At 44.7% G+C, this 14,134-nt stretch overlaps 1 protein-coding gene across 3 annotated transcripts in view; it reads right to left on the bottom strand.

Annotated features, from left to right (window-relative positions):
* Positions 1 to 365: 365 nt before the first annotated feature.
* Positions 366 to 14,134, bottom strand: part of ACLY (ATP citrate lyase) — a 56,014-nt gene continuing 42,245 nt past the window's right edge. For all 3 annotated transcript variants that reach the window (XM_063109595.1, XM_063109594.1, XM_063109596.1), the window contains 9 exons: positions 11,203 to 11,330; positions 10,283 to 10,376; positions 5,870 to 6,024; positions 4,626 to 4,776; positions 4,283 to 4,426; positions 2,557 to 2,670; positions 2,035 to 2,117; positions 1,681 to 1,757; positions 366 to 1,334 (listed from right to left, as the gene is read on the bottom strand). In XM_063109595.1, the coding sequence (XP_062965665.1) occupies positions 1,240 to 1,334; positions 1,681 to 1,757; positions 2,035 to 2,117; positions 2,557 to 2,670; positions 4,283 to 4,426; positions 4,626 to 4,776; positions 5,870 to 6,024; positions 10,283 to 10,376; positions 11,203 to 11,330 (1,041 nt within the window). In that variant the 3' untranslated portion in view covers positions 366 to 1,239. The remainder of the gene's footprint in view (positions 1,335 to 1,680; positions 1,758 to 2,034; positions 2,118 to 2,556; positions 2,671 to 4,282; positions 4,427 to 4,625; positions 4,777 to 5,869; positions 6,025 to 10,282; positions 10,377 to 11,202; positions 11,331 to 14,134) is intronic.

Below are 14,134 nucleotides of genomic sequence, written 5' to 3'. Positions count from 1 at the left end.
TTTGGTTATCATTCACAGATTTAGGGACAAGTGGGCTTTTAAAAAAATTTTTGGCAGCTGGTGTGTATGGGGATCCAAACCCTTGATCTTGGTGTTATTACACCAGGTGTTTTTGTATTTTTTTAAGCTTTTGTTTTGACTTTTTTTTAAGATGTGGATGAGCATTTTATTTTATTTTGGCTGGCCAGTACGGGAATGGAATCCTGGACCTTGGTGTTATCAGCATCATGCTCTAACTAACTTGAGTTATCCAGCCAGCCCCATGCATGAGCATTTTAAAAACTACATGTTCTGAAACTATTAGAAAGTACAGCTTGAAGCAATACAGGTGAAAGGATATAAATAACATGAAACAGCAGTATGCCTTCATTGTTAGTATATAGTTTATTTAAACCAAACTATGATAATACAGAGAAGAGACTGAGGTGAGAGCTGCCCAGAATCTTTGTGGATTATATATGCAAGTAGCTGGAGTCCTTGGATCCACACTTCAGTAACAGATAAGTCAGCTGCATAAATACAGACAACATAAGACGCAAGACATTTCACAGCTTTTTGCTTTGCGTTTCCATTTCAAACATATGTATGTTACAACTTTATACTTTAAATTACTACTCCACACATTATGTGACAATGGCTAAGGATGCAATGGTCCCATACCTCTGACATAGGCAGACTTTGGTCTGCAAGACAGGACATTTCAGTGGGATAACAAACAAACTCTAACACATAACATACAAAAAGATCCTTAAAAATCAGATTAATACGATGTTCTTCGTGTTATATGTGGAGGAAGAAAGGAAGTGGAAAAACAAGACATCAGTGGGCTTTAAATATATAGTATCTTGAGGTCTTAAAAGTTTCATTCCCTTCCTCCAAGGGGAAAATTTTTTTTAACTGATAGAAAAAAGAAAGCAACGTCACAACACCCTACAATGAGGAAGAATGTTATCCTGACAATGTTTAGATGCTTCCATATAATAAATACAGCAGGTAGCAGAGCAAATGTCACAAGTATTGGCTTGGTGTTTATTCCTATGCTTATAAAAAAATATTAAGCTTCTTTGTATGGACTGAACGGCAGTTAGCCTGTGGGTGTTGGTCTTCGGTCCCTGCACACCGGTGGCTGTTTACATTCCATGCTCATCCTATAGCAGGCTCCACTGCCAGCTGCCTGCACACTATTTCCCAAGGAGGAGTTCTTGTCTTCGATTTACTGCAGTAGGGTTCCTAGCTTAGTTACATGCTCATGTGTTCCGGAAGAACGTATGAAATATCATCCCACGGATGACGATACAGCCCCTGCTTCAGCCTCTTCTGATCAAGATAGTGTCCTAAAAAGGAGCAAATGCATCTTTTTATTACAGTTCCACAAGCCTGGTGAGGGGAGAGGCTAAGGAAAGGAAATCTTTCTAAACAAAAAAGGTAGCTACAAAGAAATGGGCAAGTAAATCCAGATCCATTCCACAGGCAGATCAGCCAGACGTGGTAAAAGGGTTTAATTCTGTTTTCCTGGGCTAGCTATCAAAGTCACTTCTAAGAACAAAGGAACAAAGACAAAGATAAGGGGAAATTTAAAGAAAAGAAGGATTAAAAACAATAACTCATCATTCGAGTAGGTGGTAGAGCTGAACCGTGGTTAAGAGGGAAAAAGAACAGCCCTTACAACAACAAACTTACCAATGAAGCCCATGCTCCTTCCCAGCACAAAGATACCGTTGAGGGCTCCAATGTCAATATATTCATCAGCTTCCTCCCTGCAACACACAATCCACTTGTAGTTTTAAAATGGCTCACATGACTGCCCTCTTTCCCAAAGACAGTACTACTTCTGCCCAGGAATGAAAAGCTCTCTTTGTGGTTTCAGAGTAGAAAAGAGGGGTGCCCTGGGCAGTGGCATGAGAGGCAATTTTTGTTTTCTTTATAGCTCTCCATATTCTCTAAATCTATAAGGAGCATGTGTGACTTTTATAGCTGGGAGGAAACCACAAAAATCAACAAACGTTGTGAGAAGAAAATAACTACAATGCTCACCGAGTAAAGGACCCACAGTTTCTAAGCATGTCTACAAATGCAACTCCAATTAAACCATCCACATTCAGGATAAGATTCGGTTTCTGCAAAGGCAAAAAATTCAAAGCATTTACCATTTTTTCTTTGTAATTTTCCACTGTTACTACTACTATTACCATGAATTTTATTTTTTTTGGCAGCTGGCTGGTACAGGGATCTGAACCCATGACCTAAGAGTTACAAGGCTGCGCTCTAACCAACTGAGCTAACCAGCCAGTCCTATTACTATGGATTCTGACCGTCATTTAAAAAGCTCCCACCAAAACATCCCAGTTGGTTGACACTGTGTCATACTCAGTTCAATTCCCAGTGTCTAGCAAAGGACCTAGTTGACATTTAATACCTGTCTGTTGAATTTAATTATGCAACAGTAATAAAATTTCCAAAATAGACCAGGTTTGATTTTAGCTGCACAACCAAAATTAACCTGGCTCCCCTTTCCCAAGAAATTTACACAAAAAAATGATTAGAGAACTTTATTACCTTTGAGGTGGTAATCTTCTCCACTTCCAAAGCATAATCGAGCAGCGGGGTGGCAGGGAAGTGCTGTCTGACATAATCTTTGAGGATTTGCACTCTCATGTCTGGATTGTTTATCTAGAAATGGACACAAAGTTACAGGGGTTACAAAAAAGTTACAAAGTTACCACTCAAACACTACTGTTAAGAGCCTGTTTGGACTTGCCATAGGTGGACAGAACTGTACATCTCTTATCTCAGAGGTGATTCAGGAACCTGATCCACATGTACTATCCATGTAGCACTGATTATGACACTGCTGTGGGGCTTAAGGTTTTTGAAGTCCTCTCCTATCTCAATTGGGCCTCAAACAACCTCTGTAGGTTTCTCTCTTTTATGTTACAAAGAAGGAACTGAGCCTTGGAGATGTTCAGGAAGTCAGCCATGGTCCTACAGTATCACGCAGCAGGGGGCTGGGACTGGCCCACTCTACAACCTGAAGTCTTAGGATCCAGCCACCAGCTATGCTTCCCACCAGCTCTGTGGTCTAGTCAGCTGTAGCAAAGTTCTACTCTAAGCAAGCACATGTTGGGAGCAGGTTGGCAAAGTATCCCCAAAATTTTAGGAAAAATTCCAGACCTGCAATGAATGAAATTAACCATCTGCTGAGAGATCCACACATACCCGTTAGTCAGGGAGTGAAGTGATTTAGGCACATGCCAAATCCCAATACCATAGTGACCTCCTTGCTCAGCAAAGAGAAATACTAGGTCAGTATGGACTCCAGAACGGAAAGAGCTCAAAGACGGAGTGTGGCAGAACAGGTCTAGCATTATCTTAGAAAGAGGCCCTGAGTTGTGGGTTAGAAAGTTGTTATCTGCTCAGGAGCTGGAGGTGGCTCAGCAAAGTTCAGCAAGGCCTGGTGGAATGTCCCTTAGAGTTCACCACCTTCCCTGGTTGGTTCTAATCCAGTCCTGGCTCATCAAGCAAGCTCTGGATGTCTAACCCAAGATGGCCAAGCATTTGAATGCCTGGAATGTCCTGAATCACACACATGACCCTCTTGTGTTAACACTCCCCACCTAAACCAGCACAGTGCCCAACTAAATGAGGTTTCTGGAACCACAGAGCCAAGGAGCTTCCTAAGGAGCTGTCGCTATAAGGCCCTTAGCAATTGCCAACTACCTCTTTTCTTTCTCTTTGGTTTCTAAACACAACACACTGCCAGGACACACAGAGGACTACCTGACCTGCGTGAGACTGCATGACACCAGCACATCCCAGACAGGGGCTGCTTCTTCAACACAGGCAACAGAGAACAGAGCCACAGCCACCCAAAGTGGATGTAGTGTGAATGAGAAATAAACCTTTGCGGTTGTAAGCCACTGAGATTTTTGGAGTTGTCTGTTATGGCAGCATGAAGTATTATCTAGCCTAAGGTGACCAATATGTCCCCTTAACCCTGACATAGTCCTTTCTCCTATAACGTTCATTTGGAAAGCTAAAGTACCAAGTTTCCACCTCATCATATTTTCACACAGCAATTGAACGAGATAAAAACTGTTAAGGACAATCTGTATTATAACATGAAAAACACAGCTGCCTTATATTTGGCATTTGTCAATGCATCCAAAGCTTTGCATGGTGGGAGTCAAAAGCTTGGGTGTTCCCAACTAAAATGATGCTCTCCTGTCACCATCCATCCTAGAGATCCATGCCCCCCCCGCCCCCCTTACTGAGAGCAACTTACTGATTTCACTCGGTGACCAATGCCCATGATCAGCTTTCCTTCCTTTTTCATCTTATTCACAAACTCCATGGGGATAATGCCACTGTCAAAGGCTTTACTGAACATCCTGGCTGCTGCATCTAAGGCACCCCCAAACCGGTCCCCCTGTAGGAGAAACAAGCACATGTTGACACAAGCTGTTAAGAGTTCCTCCAGCTTTGCAAACCAATTCAGTAGTTCCTGAGCAGCCCCCAGCACAGGGTTTCGCACTCAGGGGCTTCTTCTAGAACCTTGCTGGAGCCAAGCAGCATGATGCCAAAGCCCAGTGTTCCAGCTTTTCACCTCCCAGGATGACTATACTTACAATGGTGAGCAGCCCCGAGGTAAGACTGGAGACCAGGTCCTTTCCAGCCCGTGCACAGATGATGGTGTTGTGAGCCCCAGAGACGGCTGGCCCATGATCAGCTGTCACCATCAGACACATCTCAATAAACTGGCAAGAGTACTTGGGCAGCCTAGGGGAGGATTAGGGAGGGGCAAGGAGAGGAGAGGTGGAACCAAGGAAGAAGACACATTGATAAGGCCATGTTCCCACTTCCTCCCATCTTCCAGAAGGCATCACTCACATTCAAATCTAATACTATCACATAACTCCAAGGCAAAACATCCTGATTCTTCAGCAGCTCTGGATTTTGCTGTTATCAAATATTGCTTGTAAATCAGAGTCTGCAGCCAGAGGTTGAAGCTCTTCTTTGGGCAGTGGTTTTCAGCACAAGTTATTGAAACAGTATCTGATCTGTATTTGTGGCTACCTTCCATGTGCAAGACAGAGAAGAGGTGAGACCCTCATCTCTTTCACAGTGTATGAGGCCACCAGCCTCCTTCCTGCACAGTGTTCAACCTCCCAATTAATGATCAAGAACGAAGTCTGGAGACATGGAGAGGCAGAAGCAGACAAAGGGAAAACTGCTCAGGTGTTATGACTGTGAACTTTTTCCAGGAAGGGCTGCAGGCAGTACCAAGACCCATCTCTCTGCAGGTGAGAGCATGACATAGACCAAGACTTCGACATGGCCTTTTGCCCCATGCTCCAGGAACCATGTACTCACTAGCTCCCTTGCCCAACTGTTAGTTCCAGGATAGGACTAAACTTGGGAGCTTCAGAGAAAACCAATTTTTTCTAACATTCGGGCTAATGAGTGACACAAATTTGTAAAGAGAACACAACACAAGGTACTCTGTATTTGGTCAGCAACCCCACCAGGCCCACACTTTAAGTCACCAGATCTGCCCACATCTCCCCATTAACCCCCACCTCTCTATCAAGAGGTCTGCATTTACTCTTTAAAAGTTTCCAAGGGAAAGGGGCTGTTCCGAGACTTCTAACAAGGCCATTGCTTTCTGCTTCTCTTGATTTAGACTGGCCTTTCTGTCCGTGGAAGACTTTGGAACAGCCTATGTCTCTTTCCTCTGGCCTTTCAGTTGACCTGCGGCCATAAAGATGGACCCTGGACATACTCCCCCAGCCTGCCTACACCCACTCCTTTGGCAGGGGAAAATTGCTAACTGAGCCACAGGGCCCTACCACCTCCTGCCCCCATGCCTCACCTTTTCTGGAACCAGAGAAGGCCAAGGACCCCACCAATACCCATCTCTTCCTTGAAGACCTCGGTGATGGGCATGCCCGCATAGATGAGCTCTTGTCCTCGCTCGTCGCAAATGCTTGTCATGAACGAGGCAGGTTTGCGGATCAGACCCAGCTCCTGGGCAAAGATGGGTGCAGGGGGAAGCAGGGCTGTGGTGACTACAATAGATTTTCCTGAGATTGCCCTGTTGCACGTGCTCTCAGAACCAAAGAGTCCCAGGAATGTCTTAAACTTTAGCAGCCAAGCAACCAGACAAACTCCTTCTAAGAAAAAGTGTAAGAACCCTTTTATTAGATCATTTCAGGTTTAGAAAATAGGACCATGCCCATGGTAGCCACTTAGCACCAGCTATTTCTGTCCTTTACTGAGCTTTTTTGGGACCAGACAGTACACCAAGCAGTTCATATTCATTGCTTCGTCTTAACCTCATAAAGGAGGATCATTCCTCATGTTACAGCAGAGAAAATGAGGCTCGGAGAGGCTAGGTTACCAACCCAAGGTCTCCTGGCTAAGAAATGGAAGAAGGAATCCAGAGGGAAATTTTTACAACACTTCACATAAAGCAGCCAACCCCACCAAAATGCAATGTGGTACATGGCTGTGGACAGGGGGTAGCCCCTCAGCTAGTCTTTCAGCCAGGGGAAGGGTACTGAGCTGAATCTGCATCTCCGGAGTTAGGGCACAACAGGGGTATCATCAGCCAATTCTGCCCAACCCCATTTCTTTAATTACCCCCTGTGAATTTTTTTTTTTTTTTTAAAGATGACCGGTAAGGGGATCTTAACCCTTGGCTTGGTGTTGTCAACACCACGCTCACCCAGTGAGCCAACCGGCCCTCCTTATATGGGATCCGAACCCGTGGCCTTGGCATTATCAGAACCACACTCACCCGAGTGAGCCACGGGCCGGCCCCCTGTGACATTTTTTAAATGCTTTTAAGTTATATTTTAATTATAAAAGTAAGATGAATATGTTCTCCTTTTCAAAAATTCAAAGCAGAACAGATATAGTTATGTCCCCTTTGGCCTCCACCCCAATCTTCATCTTCTGCCTTAGTGTTAGTTTGTTTTTTTTAAAAAAGATGACCGGTAAGGGGACCTTAACCCTTGACTTAGTGTTGTCAATACCACGTTCTCCCAAGTGAGCCAACTGGCCATCCCTATATAGGGATCCAAACCCGTGGCCTTAGTGTTTATCAGCACCACACTCTCCCAAGTGAGCCACGGGCCGGCCCCTTTAGTGTTAGTTTGGTGGACATCTTTCTGGACCTTTTTCTCCCCATTTTTATTTACATGCATATATACATAGACACATGGGAAGTATACAGTGTTGTTTTGTGTGCATACGTTTTTCATAATCATCACAGATGTACTGTCCCATAATGTGCCATTTATCAATGAATCTGAGCTCTATAAATGTTGCTACATATGAAGAGAGAGCAAGATGGTGGAATAGACGGACCCTAGAGTCACTCCCCCCCACAAATCAACCAATTTACAATTATAAAAATGTAACACCAGCCAAGCTGGGGCTGCTAGAGCTCAGGGGAAGAGGAGGAGAGACCTACCCCAGAGTTCATGAAGGCAGGAGAAACCACGATGAGAGAAAGAAAGAACTGCTCTGAGCGTTTTTGGCTGCAGCCACTTTAATGGTGGAACTGCTGAGCACATGGAGCAGGAGCTGGCAGAAGCCACAAGCTGTGCCCTTCAGATGGAGTTACTTGGAGGCAGCAGGGGAGAAGAGAACCTTGGTGGCCCCCAGGACAGCAAGACCACTAATAGGGTTCCTGTGGACCCACACAGGAGTGAGGAGCCAGAACAGCTGAAAAAGGGGAGCCATTCAGAGGCTAGTGAGTCAACGCAATGGACCGGCACAGGGCCCGCCCCATGGGAAGTGTTCGGAGCACAGGAGATAGGGGAGACAGGCCCACTGGGAGAACACTGGGACACAGCAAGGACAGCTGATCCATCCCCCAATCAGCGCAGGACCACTCAGAGGAGACTGGTCGGGAATGCAGAATTGCATAGGGTGCAGTTTGATGAAAAAACTCAGGCCCAGATCAACCCAGGTGCACCAAGTCTCTCTCTGGAGAGCCCGAAGTACCTATAAGGTCAACCATTAAACCTTGAGCTGCACAAAAAGCCTTCCCTAGGGAAACAGCAGCAAAGCAGCAACTTAGGTCAACCACACAGCTAAAGTACTGATTCCCACAGGAAGTTCCACCATGTTAGAAATAAGCAAAGGACAAAAAATTAGTTCTGGCCCAGGCACACCACCAGTGCCTTGGGGCCCACCAGGGGACATGACGCATGGAGCCAGGGACAGGACCCCCACCTACAACCATTCACACAACCAGTGCCTCGGGGCCTGCCCAGGAACCCAAGGCTTGGAGCCGGGGACGGGACCCCACTCCCACATCCAGCACACTGCCAGCACCTCGGGGCCCACCCGGGGGCCGGGGGCATGCAGCCAGGGACTGGACCCCCCGCCCTCAACCAGGCACACCATGCCAGTGCCTCAGGGCCCACCCGGGGACCCGAGGCATGTAGCCAGGGACCGGAACCCATCCCACAATCAGACACACCATGCCAGCACCTCAGGGCCCACCCGGGGACCCAAGGCATGGATCTAAGGACCAGACATTCCCCACAACCAGGCACTCCACCAGCACCAAGGAGCATGCCAAAAACATCACTGTCATGTGGGTGGCCCACCACAGCCACCACAATAACCATGGTTGCTGCGAAAGCAGCTAGACACTACAACCACCATGCAGATGGTCCACCAACCACTGGATTGCATTGACACAAGGAGAGTCACCAACAGAGATAAAGAAAAGAAGATGATGTCTCTCTCCACAAAGCCCATTTCAGAGTGACAGAAGAAGCATCTGCTCTATGATAATACTGGGGAACCTGATCACACCTCTCAGCATTGGACAGATCATCTAGGCAACAAATCAACAGAGTAACCATTATTCTTTCAGAAGGAGAGAAGAAATCTAGGGTAATTAGAGGGGGAGGGGGGACGGAGAGAGGGGATGAGGAGAGATTGGACAAGGGGCATAAAGAATAATTATGATGTGTAACAATATATATGCCAGTGATATTGATTTGATCAACATATCTCAATGTTGAACCCCAAAAATATGTATAATCAATTTTAATTCAACAAAAATTTTAAATAAATAAATAAATAAATAAATAAGTGCTGCATACACAGATCTAGTTCATTCCTTTTAACTCCTATATGGTATCCCAGCATACGAAAATACCACAAATCACTGGTAATCCACTGAGTACTTACACTGATAACCATCAACTAAAAAAATATCCTTGGGGACGGCCCGTGGCTCACTCAGGAGAGTGTGGTGCTGATAATACAAAGCCATGGGTTTGGATTCCATATAGGGATGGCCAGTTAGCTCACTGGGTGAGGGTGGTGCTGACGACACCAAGTCAAGAGTTAAGATCCCCTTACCAGTCATCACTTAAAAAAAATATATATATATATATATATATCTCCTTGGATGTGTTTCTTTGGTATACACGAGCACATCTCTGAAGTAGCTTTCTAGATATGGAATTGCTGGGCTGTCAGGTATGAGGACTTCTAAACTTCACTGCTATTACTCAACTGCCTTTCAGAAAGACTTTGCCAATTTCTACTCCCACCAACAATGAATGAATGCAGCAGTTCCCTCATACCTGTATAAACACATTATCAAATAATTTCTTTATCTTTGCTGTCCTATAGGGGAAAACTGGTATCACAGCTTTTACATTATTCTTTTTATAATTGGTGAGGTTGAGCATTTTTTCATGTTGAAAAGCCATTTTTGACCCATTTTTCTAATAGGTTATTGGTCTTTTAAACACTGATTTCTAAGAATCATTGTGAATTAAAGAAAATTAGCTCTTCATCTATGCCCCATAAACAGTTATGCAGATGGACTCTCTACTTCACCCATGAAATCCCTTAGCAGGCACAAAACAACTGTAGAGACATTATCTGTCCCCAGGCCCCTTCGTGTCCAAGTCAGGTGGCAGATGTGGGAGACACAGTCTGTCCCTAGCCCTCCCAGGCCCTGCCTTTGTATTATCTGATGGTCAGAAGGGGCCACCTTACAAGCTCCTGCAAACAAGCAGAGGGTGGAATCCAAGAGTCCATCATGGGGTTTCTTGATGCCCTTAGAGAAGCCTCCCTTGGAGGCATGGTTTAGGGCCCAAAGAAGTGACCACATGGCTGCTTGAACTAGTTAGGAGAGCTAGGTTTCTAGGAGTCTGAGCCAAATCAACTCAAAAGCCACCACTGTACCAATCCCCACCCCCAAACCTCCTTTGCCCATACTACTAGGGATATCCAAAGCACCTACCCTGGCCCAGGAGTAGTCCATGGGCACTGTTGGGGGTGGCACCTCCTGAGCAGGTACAATGACTTCATTGGCCACAAGATCTTCATACACAGACCTGGGAGGCAGAAGGCGGGGAGACAGGAAAAAAGAAATCCACATGAATTTTATTATTCTGGGTTCTTCCAAGCCATCCCCAAAATGCTCCTCCACCTAACCCAAACACTATAGGTTTCTTCAGCTCTGAACCCTTTCCTGTCAGTGGCTTACTCTTACCAGTTGGATTCCAAGAACTAAATGAAAACAAGTTCTGGGGCCGAGCCCATGGCGCACTTGGTAGAGTGCTGCGCTGGCAGCACGGCGAGGCTCCCGCCGCGGGTTCGGATCCTATATAGGACTGACCGGTGCACTCACTGGCTGAGTGCTGGTCACGAAAAAACGACAAAAAAAAAAAAAAAAAAAAAAAGAAAAGTTCTGACCAAGACTGCACTCACCCCTACTACCTCACATCCCATCATATCCCCAACTCTGAATGGGGCTTTCTAGAAAGCTGAATCCAGAGGCTAAGAACAGAGGGAAGTAGCCTAGACAGGTTCAAGAGCTAGAAATGGGAAGAGACAATAACTTTTATCAATCGGAAGTGACACTTTCTAAATATCTCCATGCTCATCTCTCATTTGTGGCCACCAACTCCCAGGCAAGTAGGTAGCTCAGAAACAGGATACGTTTCAACACCAGCCTGAATGGCCTGTACCTGCTTCTTCTATAAACAAAACGAAAGGAAAACCAAAGACAAAGAGGACTTTGAAGCATCCATACCGCTGTGCTAGATGTCGGAGAGGGATCGGGAAGATAGGATGCCCCTGTGTTGGAGAGGCTGTCATCTTCAGGAGGGATCGGGAGGGGAAGCGGGGAGACCGGCATCTTCCCCAGGGTCTACTCACTGGATGATTTCTCCAAGCTCATCAAAGCTCCGGGGAACAAACACTCCTGCTTCCTTCAAAGCCTGGTTCTTGGCTACCGCAGTTTCAGAAGCCTGGTTGGCACAAGCTCCGGCATGGCCAAACTGGACCTGGAAGGCAGAGGAGAACAACTTCAATGGACTTGTTAATCCCTGAGAGAGAACAGAAGATCCTGGGAAACATCAGCCATGACCATGAGCCAGCTCGATCCTAGATGCTTTACATGAAATCACAGCCTTCCAGCCTGAAGCAAGATCACTAAATAGGTACGACGGATGATTCCCACTTTACAGATGAGGAAACTGAGGCACAAAGAAGTTCAGGAGCTTACCCAAGGTCATACAGCTAATGTGCACCGAAGCCAGGAAACAGAGCCTGGTGTCCCAACTCCAGAGACTGAATACTGAACCACATGGAGCTTCCCCTGGGGCAGTGGCCGGGGGATAGGGAGCAGGGGTTAGTTCTTTGCAACAATTGAAAAGAGATTACAAACTAGCATCCTTAGGCTATACTGAGCTCACAGATATAATCTCATTGTCTCACACATACTTTCTGTAAAATATGCATCAGTATTTTTTAAAAACCTCAAGTTTTCATGTAAAAATACAAATTTCCAGCTTCTTTTAAGAAGTTAGATCTTGGGCCGGCCCTTGGCTCACTCAGGAGAGTGTGATGCTGATGACACCAAGGCCATGGGTTTGGATCCCATATAGGGATGGCCGGTTCACTCACTTCGGAGAGTGTGGTGCTGACAGCACCAAGTCAAGGGTTAAGATCCCCTTACCGGTCATCTTTTAAAAAAACAAAACAAAACAAAAAAAGAAGTCAGATTTTGCACCACTAGACCTATTTTATTCCCACACAGCAATAACCACCCAGAGCCAATTAGCAACCGGCCCCCTCTACCTGAGCAAGCACTGAGGTAATATATATATAAATCCAATGGAAGTGAGGGAGAGGGAAGGGAAAGTCAATCAGAAGAGCTAAGTGGGTAATGTGTGCTTAATCAAGCAATGGGGAAAATGAATTAACCTAATGAAACATTTGGTACAAAACCCTGGCTTAGGGTGGGGTACAGTGGGCAATCATAGTATTATCTAACCTGTTTAAATAACACTACATCCAGAAACTTCCTAAGAGTTTTACTCATTTAATCTTCTAGCTGCTATGACTGTTTCCTATAAAAAAAGGAAATGGAAATTCAGAAGGGTAAAGTAACTTGCCCCAGGTCACATAGGTAGTATGTCGTAGCATTTTAAACCAGGCATTCTGGCCCCAGCCTGTACTTTTTTTTTTTTTTTAATTTTATTTTGTCTATATACAATGTGGTTGATCATTGTGGCCCATTACCAAAACTTCTCTCCCTCCTCCCTCTCCCACCCAACAATGTCCTTTCTGTTTGCTTGTCATATCAACTTCAAGGAAGTGTAGTTGTTATGTCTTCCCCCCACTCCCCCCGTTTTTTTTTTTTGTCTGTGTGTGTGTGTGTGTGTGTGTGTGTGTGTGTGTGAATTTATTTATTTATTTTTAGCTCCCACCAATGAGTGAGAACATGTGGTATTTCTCTTTCTGTGCCTGACATGATTCACTTAATATAATTCTCTCAAGGTCCATCCATGTTGTTGTAAATGGCAGCATTTCATTTTTTTTTATAGCTGAGTAGTATTCCATTGTGTAGATGTACCACATTTTCCGTATCCACTCATCCGACGATGGACATTTGGGCTAGTTCCAACTTTTGGCTATTGTAAAGAGTGCTGCGATGAACATTGGAGAACAGGTATGTCTTTGACTTGATGATTTCCATTCCTCTGGGTATATTCCCAGCAGTGGGATAGCTGGGTCCTATGGTAGATCTATCTGCAATTGTTTGAGGAACCTCCATACCATTTTCCATAGAGGCTGCACCACTTTGCAGTCCCACCAACAATGTATGAGAGTTCCTTTTTCTCTGCAACCTCGCCAGCATTTATCGTTCAGAGTCTTTTGGATTTTAGCCATCCTAACTGGGGTGAGATGGTATCTCAGTGTAGTTTTGATTTGTGTTTCCCGGATACTGAGTGATGTTGAGCATTTTTTCATATGTCTGTTGGCCATTTTTATATCTTCCTTAGAGAAATGCCTACTTAGCTCTTTTGCCCATTTTTTAATTGGGTTGCTTGTTTTCTTCTTGTAAAGTTGTTTGAGTTCCTTGTATATTCTGGATATTAATCCTTTGTCAGATGTATATTTTGCAAATATTTTCTCCCACTCTGTTGGTTGTCTTTTAACTCTGTTAATTGTTTCTTTTGCTGTGCAGAAGCTCTTTAGTTTGATATAATCTCATTTGTCTATTTTTCCTTTGGTTGCCTGTGCTTTTGGGGTCGTATTCATGAAGTCTGTGTCCAGTCCTATTTCCTGAAGTGTCTCTCCTATGTTTTCTTTAAGAAGTTTTATTGTTTCAGGGTGTATATTGAATTCTTTAATCCATTTTGAGTTGACTTTAGTGTATGGTGAAAGGTATGGGTCTAGTTTCATTCTCCTGCATATTGATATCCAGTTCTCCCAGCACCATTTGCTAAAGAGGCAGTCTCTTCCCCAGTGTATAGGCTTGGTGCCTTTGTCAAAGATCAGATGGCTGTAGGTGTGTGGGTTGATTTCTGGATTCTCTATTCTATTCCATTGATCAGTGTATCTGTTTTTATGCCAGTACCATACTGTTTTGCTTATTATAGTTTTGTAGTATAGTTTAAAGTCAGGTAGTGTTATGCCTCCAGCTTTATTTTTTTTGCTCAGCGTTGCTTTGGCTATGCGTGGTCTTTGTTATTCCATATAAATGTCTGGATAGTTCTTTCCATTTCTAAGAAAAATGTCATTGGAATTTTGATGGGGATTCCACTGAATTTGTATATCACTTTGAGTAGTATGGACATTT

This window comes from Cynocephalus volans, chromosome 10 (genome assembly GCF_027409185.1).
Source record: "Cynocephalus volans isolate mCynVol1 chromosome 10, mCynVol1.pri, whole genome shotgun sequence".
In the NCBI taxonomy this organism is placed as follows: Eukaryota; Metazoa; Chordata; class Mammalia; order Dermoptera; family Cynocephalidae; genus Cynocephalus; species Cynocephalus volans.
Note: the sequence above shows the minus strand (reverse complement) of the source record. Positions and strands in the feature narration are given on the sequence as shown.